Source organism: Bombus bifarius, unplaced genomic scaffold (genome assembly GCF_011952205.1).
Source record: "Bombus bifarius isolate JDL3187 unplaced genomic scaffold, Bbif_JDL3187 scf7180000008407, whole genome shotgun sequence".
In the NCBI taxonomy this organism is placed as follows: domain Eukaryota; kingdom Metazoa; phylum Arthropoda; class Insecta; order Hymenoptera; family Apidae; genus Bombus; species Bombus bifarius.
Genome location: NW_022884641.1, coordinates 146718 through 164688, shown reverse-complemented (window position 1 = coordinate 164688; position 17971 = coordinate 146718). Strand labels below are relative to the sequence as shown.

General features: G+C 30.4%; 4 protein-coding genes across 10 annotated transcripts; 1 reads left to right on the top strand and 3 right to left on the bottom strand.

The window, feature by feature from the left end:
- Window positions 1–185: 185 nt before the first annotated feature.
- On the bottom strand, window positions 186–2111 carry LOC117212874 (dynein assembly factor 3, axonemal). 3 transcript variants are annotated; one of them, XM_033457984.1, is made up of 7 exons: window positions 2003–2111; window positions 1695–1844; window positions 1419–1608; window positions 1162–1332; window positions 905–1087; window positions 593–827; window positions 186–506 (listed from the first exon to the last, which is right to left on the bottom strand). In XM_033457984.1, exons 2-7 carry the CDS (start codon window positions 1774–1776, stop codon window positions 210–212), a joined length of 1158 nt encoding a protein of 385 aa, XP_033313875.1. In that variant the 5' UTR covers window positions 1777–1844; window positions 2003–2111; the 3' UTR covers window positions 186–209. The 3 variants fall into 3 exon arrangements, with proteins under 3 accessions (XP_033313875.1, XP_033313873.1, XP_033313874.1); XM_033457982.1 differs by having other exon boundaries at window positions 1695–2096; XM_033457983.1 differs by having other exon boundaries at window positions 593–824; window positions 1695–2093.
- Window positions 2112–2352: 241 nt separating this feature from the next.
- On the bottom strand, window positions 2353–8046 carry LOC117212869 (histone deacetylase complex subunit SAP130-A-like). 3 transcript variants are annotated; one of them, XM_033457970.1, is made up of 10 exons: window positions 7853–8046; window positions 7115–7438; window positions 6788–7032; window positions 4975–5326; window positions 4670–4885; window positions 4154–4583; window positions 3947–4084; window positions 3115–3555; window positions 2846–3039; window positions 2353–2738 (listed from the first exon to the last, which is right to left on the bottom strand). In XM_033457970.1, the coding sequence occupies exons 1-10, from the start codon at window positions 7934–7936 to the stop codon at window positions 2490–2492; spliced, it is 2673 nt and encodes an 890-aa protein (XP_033313861.1). In that variant the 5' UTR covers window positions 7937–8046; the 3' UTR covers window positions 2353–2489. The 3 variants fall into 3 exon arrangements, with proteins under 3 accessions (XP_033313861.1, XP_033313862.1, XP_033313863.1); XM_033457971.1 differs by having other exon boundaries at window positions 4682–4885; window positions 7853–8045; XM_033457972.1 differs by having other exon boundaries at window positions 7115–7427; window positions 7853–8017.
- A 1015-nt stretch (window positions 8047–9061) lies between these two features.
- On the top strand, window positions 9062–13479 carry LOC117212861 (importin subunit alpha-3). 2 transcript variants are annotated; one of them, XM_033457948.1, is made up of 9 exons: window positions 9062–9531; window positions 10602–10704; window positions 10764–10977; window positions 11289–11449; window positions 11509–11735; window positions 11813–12178; window positions 12262–12496; window positions 12580–12671; window positions 12759–13479. In XM_033457948.1, the coding sequence occupies exons 1-9, from the start codon at window positions 9370–9372 to the stop codon at window positions 12849–12851; spliced, it is 1653 nt and encodes a 550-aa protein (XP_033313839.1). In that variant the 5' UTR covers window positions 9062–9369; the 3' UTR covers window positions 12852–13479. The 2 variants fall into 2 exon arrangements, with proteins under 2 accessions (XP_033313839.1, XP_033313840.1); XM_033457949.1 differs by having other exon boundaries at window positions 9084–9435.
- Window positions 13480–13641: 162 nt separating this feature from the next.
- Window positions 13642–17080, bottom strand: LOC117212863 (39S ribosomal protein L3, mitochondrial). Of its 2 annotated transcripts, none has more exons than XM_033457951.1 (8): window positions 16702–17080; window positions 16548–16629; window positions 16354–16447; window positions 16049–16273; window positions 15826–15957; window positions 15588–15748; window positions 15315–15504; window positions 13642–13926 (listed from the first exon to the last, which is right to left on the bottom strand). In XM_033457951.1, exons 2-8 carry the CDS (start codon window positions 16607–16609, stop codon window positions 13687–13689), a joined length of 1104 nt encoding a protein of 367 aa, XP_033313842.1. In that variant the 5' UTR covers window positions 16610–16629; window positions 16702–17080; the 3' UTR covers window positions 13642–13686. The 2 variants fall into 2 exon arrangements, with proteins under 2 accessions (XP_033313842.1, XP_033313841.1); XM_033457950.1 differs by having other exon boundaries at window positions 16930–17080.
- Between the last annotated feature and the right edge of the window lie 891 nt (window positions 17081–17971).

Here is a 17971-nt window from a genome sequence, read left to right as displayed (position 1 = left end):
TTATATCTATATTTTAAATTAGAAACTACGTGAAAATTTGTTATTGAATCAAATCATAATGACATCTGTAAATATGTATGTATACACGCATACATATATTTATATATATGCATTTAACTTCATTGAAAACTTCAAACAAATTATATTAAAGAAGTTCTATTTTAATTGATTTCGGATATCAGGAGAAAAAGTAATGTAACTTCAATTGTTTATTTGGAAAATCTAGCAATATAATGTTCATTAGAATTTATATCATTAATTTCATGTAATCCATTATGGTGCATCATGCTTTTTAATTCGTTTACAAAATTTTCTAAGTTTTCATTTCGTACGTCTACCAAGAATTTTGGTAGTTCCACCAACATGATTCCTTTTTTTTTTAGTAATGGTACAAGATTAGGTAATTGTTTCACCATGTTATGAGCTATCCAAATGAAATCAAATCTACCAATGTATGCCATTTTATGTTTAGAAGTTGATAAAAATGTAATAGGATGGAAGATTATCTGAAAGTAGATTGTTGAATTTATTAATTTTGTACAGTATTTTATGGTTTGTAAATAAGTAATAATTTTATAATTCTCTATGATACTTTATGATTTTTGACATTTATCCAAGATATATCATTCCACTTATATTTATTTTTCTCTTTTTCCCATGATTCTTGCTCCATTTCTTTATTTGGTGTTTCAGTTACTAATGTGCCATTTAGAATAGAAGAATCTCTATGCGATGCAATAAGTTCTTGGCATATTGATTCTCCAGTTCTAATTTCATACATATGCTTCATAATTTCTCTCTCAGCTATATCAGTTGCTCTATATCTACTATATTATTGTGTTGCATTACTTTCAATGTGGTAATATCAATAGTATCACAAATACAAATTTAGAACGCAGCTTACATATTATCATCCCTTTTCTCCTGTAAAGCCCAAGTGAAGAAAGGACCATTTGTAATGTCTCCTAAGTAAGTATAATGTACAAACCCAGGACCATATTGTATAATATTGTTTAACAATGTTGGATTACTTCTAACAGGTTCACCTTCTAACCAAGTGAATGCAATTCCATTATTTCTCCAAAATCTAATATTAAGATAGGAAATAAATTGTGAAACTATGCTGATATGATGAAATCTTTCAATAGTTAATAAACATACCTATATTCCTGCAATGTTAGGTTTGAAATACCTCTAGATTTTAAAATCATATGATAATCCCAATCAAAAACGCCTTCCCGATAATCATATCTTGTTTTTAATGATTTTCTAACTCTTTGATCCCAATACTCCATAATAGGAACATTGTCACATGTTGCATGTGCCCAGAATCTTATAAAATATGTACATATAATTAAAAATGGAAACTTATAAAATATGAAGAAAAATCAGTTTTAAAGTTCCTTATTTAAACTCACTTAAAAATTGCTTGCAATTGATCTCTATCCTTATGCTTGAACTGTTCCAAGCTTAACCATGGACAATCAATTGTATTCGTTGGTATATTTGACAACTGATTGCATGATTTTATCAAATATTTGGCTGTTGCAGGCCTTATTAATGTATTTCCAAATATCTCTAAATAATAGCGAGTTGCCTCTTGCAATCCTTTGGTGTTTGTATTAAAACAAACAAAATTTTTTTACTATTACCAAAACAATTACTCTGTATATTTTGAGACTAAATATACATACCCAAATTTGTTTCTAAACAAGTACTTAATAAGAGAATAGATCTAGCAACTTGTTCCAATGTTGATTCGACTACATTATACATAACAATGCGATCATTGTACAAATAAGATGATGCTAATGTTTTCAAGATATGTCTTGCATCATTAGCACCTACAATTAATATCTCAAGATATTCACTTGGATAATTGGTTTCATGTTTATTAATTTCGAATTGTATGTCTAATGCTGGACTGTATCCCCACCACATGTTGTTAAATCTATAATCTTTAAATTATTAAAGTATATAATCATTAAAAACAGCTGAATACCGATATTATCGTTGGTAAGTAAAGACTTTAGGATAGATTATTTCCATGGTAACATCCATACATTCATATATGTTTACATATAAGTTTTTACCATATGGCAAAATAGTTTAATGATATATTTCATATTTCATGAAGTATTTATTTATTCGATTCTTTGTAACTATATATTTGAGTTGTTGTATCAAGATATTTGTTAAAAATAAATGTGTACCTATATAGGAATATGCGCACGCCCAAATATACCTATATATAAAACAAAATAAAGGAATAATATGTACGTATTATATAAAAGTTAAAAGTCATAAATTTATATAATGAAAAATTATAAACAGTTAATAATTGTCCTCTCATAGACTTATAAAACCATTTATTTTTTTCCTATATTATATAGATTCTGTGACACAGATAAAAATAACGTCCTCTTAAGTCTTGCTCATGCAAGAATTTCTTATGAACATATTTACGTTAACTCGATCTGGACAATAACTCATTTATCTCGTTTCTTTTGAGCCCGTTTATTGCCACACCGTTGTAAGATATCTGTAATAGGTCCTTTATGTTGAAATATAGCAATAAGCTGCGTGCGTGCTTCGGTCATTCCTTCGCTAATTAAGCTACTACGTTGCATATTTCCTTTAATTAATTCATTTACACGTTCAAGACCATCATCTTGTCTATTCCTGACATTTTGCTGTGATTCAAGCATGGTTAACGTTGTTTTCAGTTTTTCATGTACCTATACAAATTTCAGTTTATGATATTACTGTTTGAACGTTATTATTTACATAAAATATATATTTTATTACCATAAATAAGTATTAACATGATCTACTATAAACTTACTTGTTTCTCAAGATCAGCAATATCTTCCATTTGTGCTGTAAGATGATATACTTTCCAACCATTTAATTTCTGTAATACATGTTTCTGTTGGGCTATTTCTGCAACAGTAGGTCGTCTTTCTTCACGAGGTCTAACCTCGCTTGGTCTTCTATAATGATGAAGTCTACTGCCACATCTATTTTTCCATGAAGGCCCTGTAAAACCAAAAATAATTATCTTCTTTTAACATATATTTATAATGATTTTTGCTGGACATTCCTTCTACAAACCTAATAAACTAGGTGTAGGCCGTGTTCGTATTGCAACTGTTGGTTGTTGTGTAGGAGATTTGATAACATCACATTGCGTGTTTGAAGTTTGTCTCTTCTCTGATAATTTTTCTTTCGATTCTTCTTTAAACTCTTTTTTCATCCTTTCTTCTGTAATAAACTGCATTTCTTCTTCAGTACACCTTGATTCCGTTAATTCTACTCCAGTAAGTTGTTGTTTTCGAGGCTTTTTTCTGGGAGACATTTCTACTGTTGGATTTATGGTAATTCTGGATTGTTCAGGTTCCTCATCAAGTCCAGGTGATGACGTTGCTGAAACTGTAGTAGATCCTGAACTTTGACAACCTCCACCATCTTGATCTCCTCTCGGCGAACACGGTGGGCTGGATGTTGTAACAGGAGGTAAAGATGCCAGTACAGGAACTAAATTCTTAGCCGCACCTAAAAATTCGGATCCATCTCATCAATTTTTTTATCAAATACAAAAACACGAAATGTAAAAACATCGTATATACAGGGTGGTTGGTAACTGGTGGTACAAGCAGAAAGGAGGTGGATTCTACGCGAAAAAAAATTTTTTTTTTTAATTTTTTTTCATTTTTTTTTTTAATTTTTCCATCAAGACAACGATCTACAGTGAAATCCGTTATAACGTACCGCACGCGTACCGAGCGAAAATTCAAAATCGATTTTCTCGAAAACAAAGCCTTAAACGAAAAATTTTTATTCTATATTTTCGACTTCTTTTTTCGCGTCGAATCACCCCCTTTCCGCTTGTACCACCAGTTACCAACCACTCTGTATAACATTATTTAACTTATTTTGTTCATACCTTTGATAGGTGAATTGTCATGATCTCTCTTTCGAAGTATACTTGGTCTTGGAGATGCATTTGTTTTAGTGTGAGGTTCATCGTACCCAGGTTCGACGAGTAACCTTACTGGGGTTTGGCGGTATTGAGTATATGTTCCTGCACAATATTATTCAATAAACATTGCTTTGAAAACATTAAAACACATCAACAGACAATGAAAATTACCTGCGGGTTCAAAAGAATAGTAGGTTGCAGTATGTGGCGGATGCAAATATTGCCCTTGAGTCGATTGAGAAGGCGTTGAATTTGAGTTATTATTTGCATTACTGGCGGAAGAAACCCGAAATCCAGATTGTTGATTGGGTTTGATTTGCACAGTTTGTCCAATGCTTTGTGCCTGTACTGTTTTAGCAGGTGCTGATGTAACTCTTGCTGATGCTAAAGGTAAAGGATGCAAAGACATTCCAGTAATTCTAGCAACAGTAGTCGATGTAGGCTGTGATATTCTTGTTGTATTTGATGTACTTGCTGTTGTAGCAATTACACGTGATACTGTGTTAAGGCTTGACAAAGAGGTTACTGTTTGAACAACACGTGGTATTGTTTGTGACTGTGATTGTGGCTGCTGTTGCTGTTGCTGCTGCTGTTGTTGCACCTATTATATAATCAATTCTGATCAATATTCAAAGCACTAATAAAATATATCTTACATCATATGTGATATGTATAATGTGCAAATACCTTTGCACTTACTTGTTGAGAAGGAATTACAATTCTACTAACAGTTCCAGTTGATGGAGTAGCAACAGTATTTATCGATAATTGCCTTCCAACTGTTGGCTGAACAGACACTGAAGCTGAAGCAGTCACTCTATTTGTAGCTCCAACTACAGGTGCTGATACAGCTATACGATTTACAATACCTGTGGTACTTAGAGGTCTATTTGACTGATTAGGCTATGATATAAATACAAAATGAACATTATTTATTTTACCAATATTATTTTACAACTTCACTTTATTGATTATAATGAGTAATAACTTACTTGAATAGTTTGAGTCGAAGGTCTGCTAGGTTGTGTAGTTTGTGATATATTTGATATTTGAGGAGCAGCTGGTCTGCTTTGCGTAACCGGCAATCTTGTAATACTATTGTTTGCTTGAAGAACTGGTGCTATTAATCTGGACGGAGTACCAGAAACTCCAGTGACCATTGTGGCTTGTACAGATCTTCCTTGGCCTGAAGGTGTAATTAAACGAGGCTGTTGACTGGCATACACTGTTGATGGTGGTCTTGAAATTCGGCTAACTGGAGGTATGGGATGCCTTTGTGGTTGAGCATATACCACTGATGTTGTTTTAGGTTGCCACTGAGAACTTGAAATAGCTGTATTTATTCTAGGAAATGCAAAAGATGATATGGATTTTTGTATTATTTCATGGTATAATGGTTATCAGTTTAATATTTTACTAAATATTTAAAGTAAACTCTATTTACCTGTTATACTTACTCTGAAATATTTAATGTTTAGTTATATAATTAAAGGATATAAATTTTTATAACATAAATTTCCGGTTATCCGAAAAGTTCATTCCGATTTTTAAGGAAAATTCAAACGTGGCAATAAATTTCGATATACATTTATTGAATGATATAGGTTCCATTTTATTCCACAACCTTTCTCCATCTTTCACGCAACTTGGATATTTCAACCTTTCAGAATCTCCCAGGTTTTTCGATTTTTTATGTCAATCAAAGGATTAAAGTTTTTGTCATTAACACGTTGATGCCGGCACCGATATTCAGGGTTTTCTCTGTGAGGCGGCACCGAATGTACGCCGCCTCACGGAACAAACTCGTTCCGATAATGCACGCCGGCGTCAACATGTTAAGGGAATTTTGTAATGACCTAATAGATAAAAATTTCTGGGTGGAATGTCTGGTAAATACGGTAGGTGGAGTAGCACGTCCCAACTAAGCTCCAACAGCTTTGTTGAGCAGTCAAAGACACATGAGGCCGCGAATTGTCATGATAAAACATAACGCCTTTCCAATTCGCTACTTTTGGATGTTTTTCTTCAATTGCCGTCTTTAATTTGTCTAATTAGTTTCCCAAATTTATCGTTTGGTTCTTTGGTAGAAGCTCATAATACAGTATTCCTTTCCAGTCCAACTAGACACAGAGCATGATTTTCTTCAGATGAAGACCGGCTTTTGGGATGGCTGAAGATTCATTTCAATTTCCTCAAGATCTTTTCCATTCAACATTATTATAAATAATACATTTTTCATTCCCCATCATCAAAAATGATGTCTCCTTTTTGCGTTTATACAGCGAGTCGCAAATGGAAATGTGATTCACCAGATTTTTCTCTATTAAATTCTGGATTTTGATGTTTTTAACATTTCTGCTAATTCATGTGTTATATAGCGTGGGTTATCCTTGATCAGTGATTTGATCTGATCTTCATCAGTGGTGGAGGGCCTACCCAGACATTCTTGATCTTCAAGGTTGAAATCCACTTCTACAATTTTTTCAGCTATAGCACCATCACCATAAACAGCACATATTTTGCTTGCTGCTTGCGTGGTATTTTTGCCTTTCCAGTAAAAGAAAAGCATCAAATGCCTATAATGCACTTTGTTTCCTTCCATATTTAAGAGCTTATAAAACTAATAAAAATTAATGCATCCTAACCAAACTTTTTTCTAAAGATGTCCGAAATATCACTTTTTAGGATATGTACACATGTTATTTGTTTTTAATCATTCTGATATATTCAGATCTGTCCTAATATCACCTGCCAAAAATCGACACGAACTTTCCGAACAACCCTTACATATATATGCATATATACCCTGATCTTGTGGTAGGTATAGCTTGTCCTGTATTTGCTCTAACAATCGGGGTAGCCACTGTCGATCTTGGGGCAGAAATATTGGCAACTGCAGCTGGCCCTCGTGGTACATGATAAGTTGCTGGCATATTTGTAACCTGTTGTGTCTGTTGTAATAGTTGCTGAGCCTGTGGTTGATTTTGACGTTCCACTGTACTTAACATACCTGGAGAAATTATCCTTACTGTGGACCCCACTGAGCAGATCTACAAAATCATGATCAATGATATCTATTAAGACTTTAAAACAAAATAATGTATTTAAATATAAATAAAAAGTTTTTTCTACCGTCGTTGTTATCTTGTTTGTTTCTGAAGTTGAAGTGGTACCGCAGGGAACTACAGGTTTCATTACAGGTAATTTTGAGTTTGTATCCATTGACATTGATTTTCCTATAAGACTAGTAGATGTACCGCCAACTGATCCCACTATAGTCTGTGTTGACTGAATATTTTGTATGTTACTTTGAACAACACTTTGCACATTTTGTATACTCTGCATAGTAGTTAAATTCTGCGCTATGCTTTGTACAGTTGTCTCTGGTAGATGTTTATCACCGCCACTCTCGACTGAACTTAATGTTGTGTTCATATCTATATCTCTAAAAATTATCTTTATGTATATATATATATATACATATATATATATATACACACAAAAAACAGAATAAAATCCATTTTACACATAAAAATTAGTCTCTAAATTTTATATTTTATTTATTATCCTTTATTATAGGTTTTCTTCGTCTTCTGAACTTTATAGAAATTAAAAATTATTATACATAAAATAGTCAATACTGTAGGAGAGTGTCAAGTTTTTTAAATACATTTGAAGGTTATCTACTTTTCTAATAATTTAACAGCAATAACAAAGATAATATATATAAAACAATGTTATAATGAGTATGACATTAAAATATAAAATAATGTTGAGTATTGTAAAAAATGAATGTACTTTTTTATCTTTGAAACTGACAGTAAGCAGTATTTTTTGGGAGGGAATATATAATGATAAAAGTAGGCATACCTTTATAAAAACATAACGCAGTAAGATCATTACCGATTTATTTAAACGTACACATATGACATTCTTAAAATTCTTCCGTTTCATTGATGCTTTTAAAAAAAAAACATTTTACACTCCAAACACCAGCTTTCTTATCACTATAGAAGTTTATAGCGCCTAGTGTAAGCACAAACAGCAAGCACAATACAGTGCAGGTAGATTGTTATTAGCCAAATAAATGTTCTATGCATTTACTATATTCTTCACTTGATAGGAACATTTCATTTAATCAAACAATTTTACATGGAAATAAATATATAATTATGAAAACTTGAATAAATAGTAGAATGTAGTAATTTAAAGGACAATATTTATATCAAAATATATTGTAAATACATTTACTATAAAAACAGTGAGTAATATCTCCATAAAGAAAATCACTATTAAAAATAGTTAGTGATTTTTATTCTGAATGTAAAGTTGGTTAAATTACGGTAACAATGAAATAGTGTTCACTATTTATTGAAGGCATTTCTTTTTAATTTGAATATTTATTTAATTTTCTTTATATTATAACCATAATAAACTAAATTACTCAATAAACTAAATTAACTTTCTCTCTCTTTCTGTTTCTCTCCTCTGCAATTGAATAAAAGAATACGAGTATATTTTTTCATACACATTATGTAAGAACTTCTTTCATTTGCAGTTTTAAATTATTATTCACATAACTATGCGAAAATTCAAAACAAATATTAATAGATTAATTCAAAATAATGAAACATGCGTATGATTTTATTTTTCACAACAAATGATCATTATTTCTTAATAGAAGCTATAAAATATTCTCTTATATGGTCTATGTTTTATAAAATAATATTACACATAAAATAACCTATTGAAAAATAAATTGGCAAAAACTTTAATTCATATCTGTTCATGTTAAAACTACTTGTTTTCTTTAAGAGCGAATTTGAAAAATTTCTATGTTTATACATGTATATCCATGTTTATATGTGTATTTATATATAAAATGTTTAATGATTTTCCAATTACATATATGTACATATATACTTGAAAAAATGTAGAAAAGTTACTGTGTTACTCGCATCTTAGCTGATGATAACCATATTAAATCTGCAATATTACGAAACGTTTTTAAAGAAAATAGATCACTAGCAGGTTATATAGTGAAAACCGTGGTGAAAACACACGCGTCTTCCGAAGCGCCACCTTGCTCATTTCCGATGTTCTTTTCGGAAATGGCAGAAACGTTGCGTTTGTGCTGAGAAAACGTGACTAAGGATAAGAAAGAATATTTGATAGTCGATCGAGATCCAAGAAAGAACGAGTGTTATATATTATTCCATTGCATATTGATGTACATTAAGGCTGTCGCGCAACGGTATGCAGCTGTCGAAGTAAATCGACCACAGTAACACGGATACAGAATTTTTCGCAGTAGTCCGTGGTCACGGGTATCCGGGTGCCGGCACATATCAATATAAGCGAGTGCGAACGATTTAGTTATTGAAAAAATGGCGGCGGAAATGCTAAGCAAGAATCGAATGATGGTTTTTAAGTACAAAGGCAAAGATCAAGAAGTGAGTATCCGGTGTGTTCATCATTGTGCGCAGTTACGTTGTGCGTCTGGAAACTTCGGCTGTCGTACTGACCGGATAAATCAAAGATTATTATGGATGCTGGTTTTTTTTCCAAATTTCTGCAATGTATTTGCATACTTTGTTGTCCCATATAATGGATGGATCTGTATATTCAGCTAGCATAAGATGCATCAATATTGTTAATATAATTTTATCAAATACCGCAGTATCGTATTTTGAATAGAATCGTACTATTCCGAAACAAGTAGACAGTATCGTTACATTAACGTCAAATATAGCACTATCAGAGATAGACCTGAACAAATTATTATAAAAAATATATTATGAGAAATATAAAGTCGAGTTATTTTATTTTGACTGTTTGTTTAAATCCTTATGAGTAAGTTATTAATAACTTACTATGTAATCTCATTATATCCTTGAGATAAATAATGCTTTTATGTATCTTTTCATTGCAATTAGAAATATTGAGATTCTGTAGAATGTATGTGATATTTTAGTTTATCTCACTTGAAAGAAATTGGTATATTGGACCATTTCCAAATAGTAAAAATGTTTTGAAATTCAACTAAATTTGTCACAAAATTTTTTAATAAAATTGTATTGGTTTAAAAAAATTCTATTGAAAGATACATTTTTTATTATTGTTGTATTTGTAGGTAAGTAAAATTTACAAACATTATAAATATACTTTGTTCTTTATAGTATATTTTTTTTTTATAGAAGATTTTGAAGTTATTATTAAAGTATTTTCAGTTATGATACTAAATATATATTAAAACTTTAAAAATTGTCAAATAAATATCACTTCCTGAAATTCATGCATTATTATTAAAGAACGCAAAATGTTTCTATGTATTGTATGATTGTTACATGTTTTATTACATTGTACAAAACAGAAACATTTTCATTGTCTAATATTTCAATTTTACTTCAATAGAGATTGGTAAAATCATCATAATACATATTTCTTAATTTTTAGAGCATAAAAACAATATTACAGTAATTATGTTATTTTTCTATAATGAAAATGTACTTAATCTATATCTTCTTTTTAAAGTACATTTGCATTTTAAAGGTATTGGAATGCGACACATTGCAGTTGATTTAATAACTTTTGAATGGCAATGTATCATATATTTCAGGAAATGAGAAGAAGAAGAAATGAGGCAACAGTGGAGTTACGTAAAAACAAACGTGATGAGACTTTACAGAAACGAAGAAATGTGCCTATTACAGATTTAATAGGTAAAGTTTTTAAAAGAAAGAATATTAAGTGTCGGTGATGTAACAACATCCTTTTCCAGATGAAGAAGATATTGATAAAAATAACATTGATTTATCAAAAATCGATTTAAAGGAACTAGTGTCGAAAGCTGATAATTCAGATCCAGCTGTTAAATTACAAGCTGTGCAACAAGCAAGAAAGTTACTATCATCAGATCGTAATCCACCGATTGATCGATTAATTGAAAGTGGCATTTTACCAATTTTAGTTAGCTGTCTTCAACAGCACAATAGGTATGATAGTGAATGACTTTGTGTATATACAGAGTTAATTATGACCTTGATTATAATCCTACTTTATAATATTACTTAGTATATTATTTTTTGTGAGAGTAAAATTATATTTACTGGTTGTGTAAGATTTTATAGGTCTAGAAATTTTATTATTTGTCTTTTGCTTTTAAGATAGGAATAGAATGAAATACGTACATAATAGTTTTTCTTAAAGGCTCGTTTATAATATTACATTTTCAATGGCAATAAATGCTTGGTTTTATCGTTTGCATATTTATTATTATTAAATATTAATATAATTTTCTTTCCAGTCCGTCACTACAATTTGAAGCAGCATGGGCTTTAACAAACATTGCAAGTGGAACTTCACCTCAAACGCAAGCAGTTGTAGCTGCTGGTGCAGTTCCACACTTCTTGCATTTGTTACTGTCAAGTCAACAGAATGTCTGTGAACAAGCTGTATGGGCTTTAGGTAGGTAAATTAAAGTAAACAATACTGTCATGTGGTATTGATGATCTTTTTTATTGTAGGAAATATTATTGGAGATGGTCCTCTATCTAGGGATTATGTTATCGACCTTGGTGTTGTACAGCCATTGTTAACGTTTATTAAGCCAGATATACCAATTACTTTTTTACGTAATGTAACTTGGGTAATCGTAAATTTATGTAGGAATAAAGATCCACCGCCACCTGTTAAAACTATTGAGGAAATTTTACCTGCTCTTAACGTACTTATTCATCACACAGATATCAACGTAAGTTAGACATTTAATACACTAGTAATTACATGTAGTTATTATAAACAATTTATTATATTCAAAATAAATTGTAGATTCTTGTTGACACAATTTGGGCAGTGAGCTATTTGACTGATGGTGGTAATGAACAAATTCAAATGGTTATAGATAGTGGTGTAGTGCCTCGTCTTATACCACTTCTCTCGCACAAAGAAGTTAAGGTGCAAACGGCTGCTTTGAGAGCAGTTGGCAATATTGTAACGGGTACAGACGAACAAACGCAAATTGTATTAAATTGTGATGCACTTTCATATTTTCCCAATTTATTAACTCATCAGAGGGAGAAAATTTGTAAAGAAGCAGTTTGGTTCCTTTCAAATGTAACTGCTGGCAATCAATCTCAGGTTCAAGCAGTTATAGATGCTGGATTACTGCCTCTCATTATTCACAATTTAATGAATGTAAGAAGATATTTTTGTTAAAATTGTCGAAATTTGTTAACTTTTATCGATGTTACCATTATATATTTACCTTTTTTTATCAGGGTGAATTCCAAACACAAAAGGAAGCAGCGTGGGCAATCAGCAATTTAACAATAAGTGGCAATGAAGAACAGGTCGCGCGGATGATACAAGAAGGCGTTATCGCACCTTTCTGTAATCTCCTTGACTGTAAAGATACTCAAGTTGTACAAGTTGTTTTAGACGGTATACACAATATGCTCAAACTTGCTGGACCACAAGTTGAACAGTTGGCCAATATGATTGAAGAATGTTCAGGTTAGCCTTTGTAGCATTTAATGCCATGTACAACATTATTTTAAAGTATATTAATTTATATTATGAAATTTGTGTTTTTGTAGGTTTGGATAAGATTGAATCATTGCAAAATCACGACAACATAGATATTTATAAATTAGCGTACGAAATTATTGAGCAATACTTTTCAGAAGAAGTATGTACTTATTCTATTTTCATAATTAATAATTAGATTTTATTGTGATGTTTTTAACACAGAAAAAATAATTTATGATTCTTTTAGACAAATGATACGAATCTGGAGCCACAAGTTGTGGAATCAACGTTTGAATTCGATCAGACGACGAGCATTTCGAATGAAGGTTTTAAGTTCTGAGAGGGCCTCTATTATTTCTTATCTGATCGTGCCGTCCCCCGACAAACTCTGTTATGGAGTCATTCTACTTACCCTTTTATATTCTTATGTGGCAATTTCAATATGCCGTTATCAAATCAAGGATCATGTTTGGTTTTGCAAATTTAAAACTGTAATTATGACTGGCCAATGTTTTGCCCTCTTCCTCCCCCCCCCCCCTCCGAAATAGAGAAATTAGAACAAAATAAGGATAAAGCCGTGGAGCAAAAGAGTTTCTTATTGAGATAAGAATCTGTATTCTTTTCTTTTTGATTCTTTTAACAAACTATATGTTAGCTTTTTCCCCTTTCTGATTGCGCATACTAAAATCATTGGTGGAGCGGTACTTAACCGAATGCAGCTATTGACATGCATCATATTGACTAAATTATTCTAGTAAATTAATTAACTTGCTCTCTAAATTGAAGAGCAACGAGGAAAAGGTCCTTTTTATTGTTTGATCATGCTGCTCTCCACTCTAACTTGAGATGAGTCTTGGTTAGTGATGTTACATTTATAAAATAATTCGTGTATATTTTAGGCATGTTAAATTTATAATAATATTGATTACTAAATAAATAAGTCAATTGACTACTCTTTATTAGCTTAATTCACGTCTATGAATTATTTCTGTAAGGGGAAGAGGATAAACAATAAAACTGTCTAATAAACGCGGCGACGTTAATTGCTAATCTTTGCCTAGATTTTCGATTGCGTGAATAAGCAGGTTATCTAGAAATTTGAAGAGATTTAAATATTTTCATAAAATATGTCCTCTTATTATAAAGTACTTTTTTTATTTACTACGTTATTACAATTACGATTTTGGTTGATATTCAATAGTGGGGTCACTAAATGGGTGAACATCATCCGCATAAAGTTCTTCAGGAAGTACATTCGTGTTTTCATTATTCGGTAAATATGTAGGAAAATGTGGTGATGTACTTTTTTTAGTAGGTAAAATCGTATCATACAAATAACACATGGTATTTACCTCTCCTGGGACGTTATGACCTAATACCCAAATTACATTATATTTAGTGTTTATTCGTAGTATCTGCAACATACACACAAAAGTTTAACAGTGATCTGAAACCATTACATATAATTGTTAATAATCTTTCAACATATTTACATCATTGTAATTATTTATTAATCTAATTCTGATGGATTCTTTCTAAAAAGTGGATCTTAACAACAAATTTATTTACAATTATTGCTATTGCAATTGTGACAGATTAATATTATTTTATTATTTATAATTCTTTTCATTTGCTGATCTAAAATAATTGTGAAATTTTTGTGTATAGTCATATAACTGAGGCATGTCTTTAAATAATCCTATAAGGAAATCGATTAAATTTTTTAATTCTACGTTTGAGAGTTTCCATTAGATTAATAACTATTATTAATAACTAATAGTTCTTTCATTTCTTGCTAATATCTTTCATACGCTCTAATATCAGAGTGTTAAAGGAAAAAGTTATTACACATTGTGGAACGTTATGACGTTGGTATATTCCTAGCACAATTTATCATTCTTGCAAATTTTCTATATTATTTACATTACAAACTATAATTTTAAAATAAATAATAAATGAATCATATAAGTTTGACTAATTGTGAATATATGTTTTTCACTAGCTGTTGTAAAATAATTTTAAAGTGCCACTGCTGTATAATGTATCTTCCTTTCAAAAGTAATATAGTTTTAAAGAATTAACGTTTTGTAACTACTGAATGATGTAAGGAGATAATCTTCAAATGTTTCATCATAAATATCTACATTCTCAAATATTTCATATAAACATTTCAGAATTCAATGTATCTTACTTCTATACTAAACACATTTTATATGGAAAGCAATTCTGAATTCCTTACATGAGAGTTACAAAAGATTGAGCTGAAATGTTATGCATAATTTTTAACTAATTTTATTTAAGATAAATGAAAAAATTGAGTACATTCTTGTAGTTATAGATTTTCAACTCCACGAATATTTTTTTTGTAGAACTACAAAAAAAGAAATAAATATGCACTATCTTTGTATAAAACTTGGAAAAAATATTTACAAATAGTGTTCATATATAAAGTATATGTATAAACAATAATTTGATATAGTTATTATACTGATAGATCATCTTGATCATTCACTCTAATTCTACAATTGAAAACAAAACAAATTATGTGGTTTGATGGAAAAATAAAGATTCAATTGTACTGTTTAATATATTGTGATACATAAAAAAAAAATAATAAGAAAAAAGATTATACCGTATTTTGAATTGTTGTTTTACTTGTATCATATATGATATTTCACGATAACAAAAAATAATAAATATATAAAAAAAAATGTCTTTAAATGAATATATTTGCAACCAAAAGAAAGACGAATAATAGATCATAAATGTAATAGATGTGAGCTAAGTAAAAATGATGAATTACCTTTACACCTTTGAGAATACGCCAACGATTTCCCATATGTCCAGGCATTTTAGTACCTGGCATTACCCTAGCCTTTGTTCCTCCTGAGCCTATATTGCCTGGTCTTCTATGCGTTTTAGTTACACCATGAGAAGCAGGCATACCTTTAAAGCCCCACCTTTTCATGACACCTTGAAAACCACGATCTATACTATGTTTTTAAAGAACAATGTAATGGATTACATATTATACACATCATGTATAAAAAGGAAAGTATTAGTAAATAAGATTTACGTTTTTCCTCGAATATCAATAAATTCTCCTGGTTTAAAATGAGCTGCACACAAAGGAGTTCCTGGTTGAAGAGCAGCATTTGGTGAAACTACAAATCTCATTAGTGTTTTTTTTGGTGTAACTCCAGCTGCATTGAATATTCCATAATATTCCTTAGTAAGCTATACAAATTGATAATACAAACATTATATTCAGAAAACTTAGATAAATATTAAGAGATATAGGAAACATAACATACTAGCTGCGGATCAATGTTTACTGCACCTAATACAAGGCAACCATTTTTTACTTTAGGTTGTAAATGTTTAGTGCGCTTAACTGGATTGAATTCTTCAGGTGGCATATATTTTACAACTTCATTATCTACAATCTATTAAGAAATTAGATATATGAGTTTATATGAAATCAAAATGTATTTCATATAATTATTATTATAGTATATTTACTATATTAGGAAATACCTGTATTAGCGTTGTCGTTACTTTTTTACCATTTTTCAACCACATTGGATATACTCCTATCTTTTTCCCAATTAAACCAGTACGTTTAGAGCCTGGAGTCCATGTTGCGGACTGAACAAGTTCTGTATTTAATGGAGATTTTTGTACACCGAGCAGACCATTATTGGCTGATACAAATTCAGAGAGAAATTCTTTGTTTTCTGGAGAAAGTTCTTCATTATAACGCTAATATGAAAAATGACAATATAGACTATCTGCGAAACAGTAAAAAATAAAAATGTTATTTATCTATTTCAAATACATACTATACGTGTTGGTTTTGGTAGCCACTGTGGGTGACGTTTCTTTGGTGGAGGATTTTGTAATTTACCACGAGCAGGAACAGATATTATGTTGAGGCTAAAATAATTGTACTAGTGAAAACTAATTTATTTTACAGAAACATTCAAGTAAGTTATTACAAGTATAAACAAGTATATAAAGTATTCTAACTTAATACCTTTGTTTTAAGTGTCTACTAAACAGTTGAAATCCATTAAGGCTTTTTAAAAGTGATGTCATGTTTGTGAAATATAAAAATTCTGAAAGAGGTTAGATTGTAAATTAATTGCGAATATAAGATCTGTTTATAAGGTGTAAAATATTAATAATACATTTATGTAATATGGAACAGAAAAGTTTGTAATAATTAATTCTTATTTTCATAATTTTACAAATTATGCTTTACAGGCAACAAATTTAATCTATTAGCAGTTTACTATTAGAGTTAGCACAGACGAGATGTAAAAATTATAAGTTATAAGATAAACTTAAAACGTGTATATTTTTATTATTATCGTATTAATTTTAATATTTAGTGGAGCCGATAACTAAGTAAGTACATCCACAAACGAGGGTACATCTGAATTTGATCCTACTATCCGGGTCCCAGCACTGTTCCTGAGACAGTAAGTTCTCTGATTTGCGTTAGAGTTGATATAAGAGAATAACAATGAATTATCTAATTTACAAGTAATGCAAAAATTTCGAAAGAACGCGATGAACTTCGCCTTGAGATAAATACGTTAAAGGTGAATGAAAATGTGTATAAAGAAACAACACATGAATCGGAAGAAAAAATATATACATTAACATCTCAAATTGTCGTAACGAATGAAAAAACTTTGAATTATACACAAAGTAATAGTAGAATTGAAAGGAAATATCGAAGTATATTGCAGATTGCGTACTACTTATTTATTAGTGGAGAATAAAATTTGATTCTTTATTTTATTTCCTGATTCCTAACATTTTTAAACTATAAATTTAAATTCAAATAATAACTTTTAAATAATCATTTTTTAAGTGCAATTTATATCATCCAAGTATTACAAATAAATTTTTATTTTATATCCAATTCTTTAATGAAAGCATTTTTAAAAATGAAAAAAGATATTCTATTATTTGAAATTAATTTAATGACTTATTCAAGTTTTCGCACACAATTTAATAAAAATTTGTAACTAATATGTTCTAGAACCTAAAGGTCCTATGACATAAAGGTCATAAATGATTGGACGGCGGTTGTCCATCGTTAGAGATATCGTCGTCCTAAAGGCACAGATATGCGTGCGATGAGATTAAAAGTAACAGAGGAAATGAGAGTGCTCACGCCCGTACTTCTAGTGTTGTATCATAGTATAGGTGCTGCACTATACGACCAAATGCTGAGTTTACTTAACATTAACATGTACAAGAACCTATAACATTAGGGATCTGCCCTGTTTGCTTGTATACTAGCATACACACGAACTTATTGAGTTCTACGCTACAAGAATCTATTTAATTGTACGGTTCTATGGAAAAGTTCATATCTACTTTTTCTAGTTTCATGTATACATATATACAATCCCTAATTTTATAGGTTCTTGCACATGCTAATTT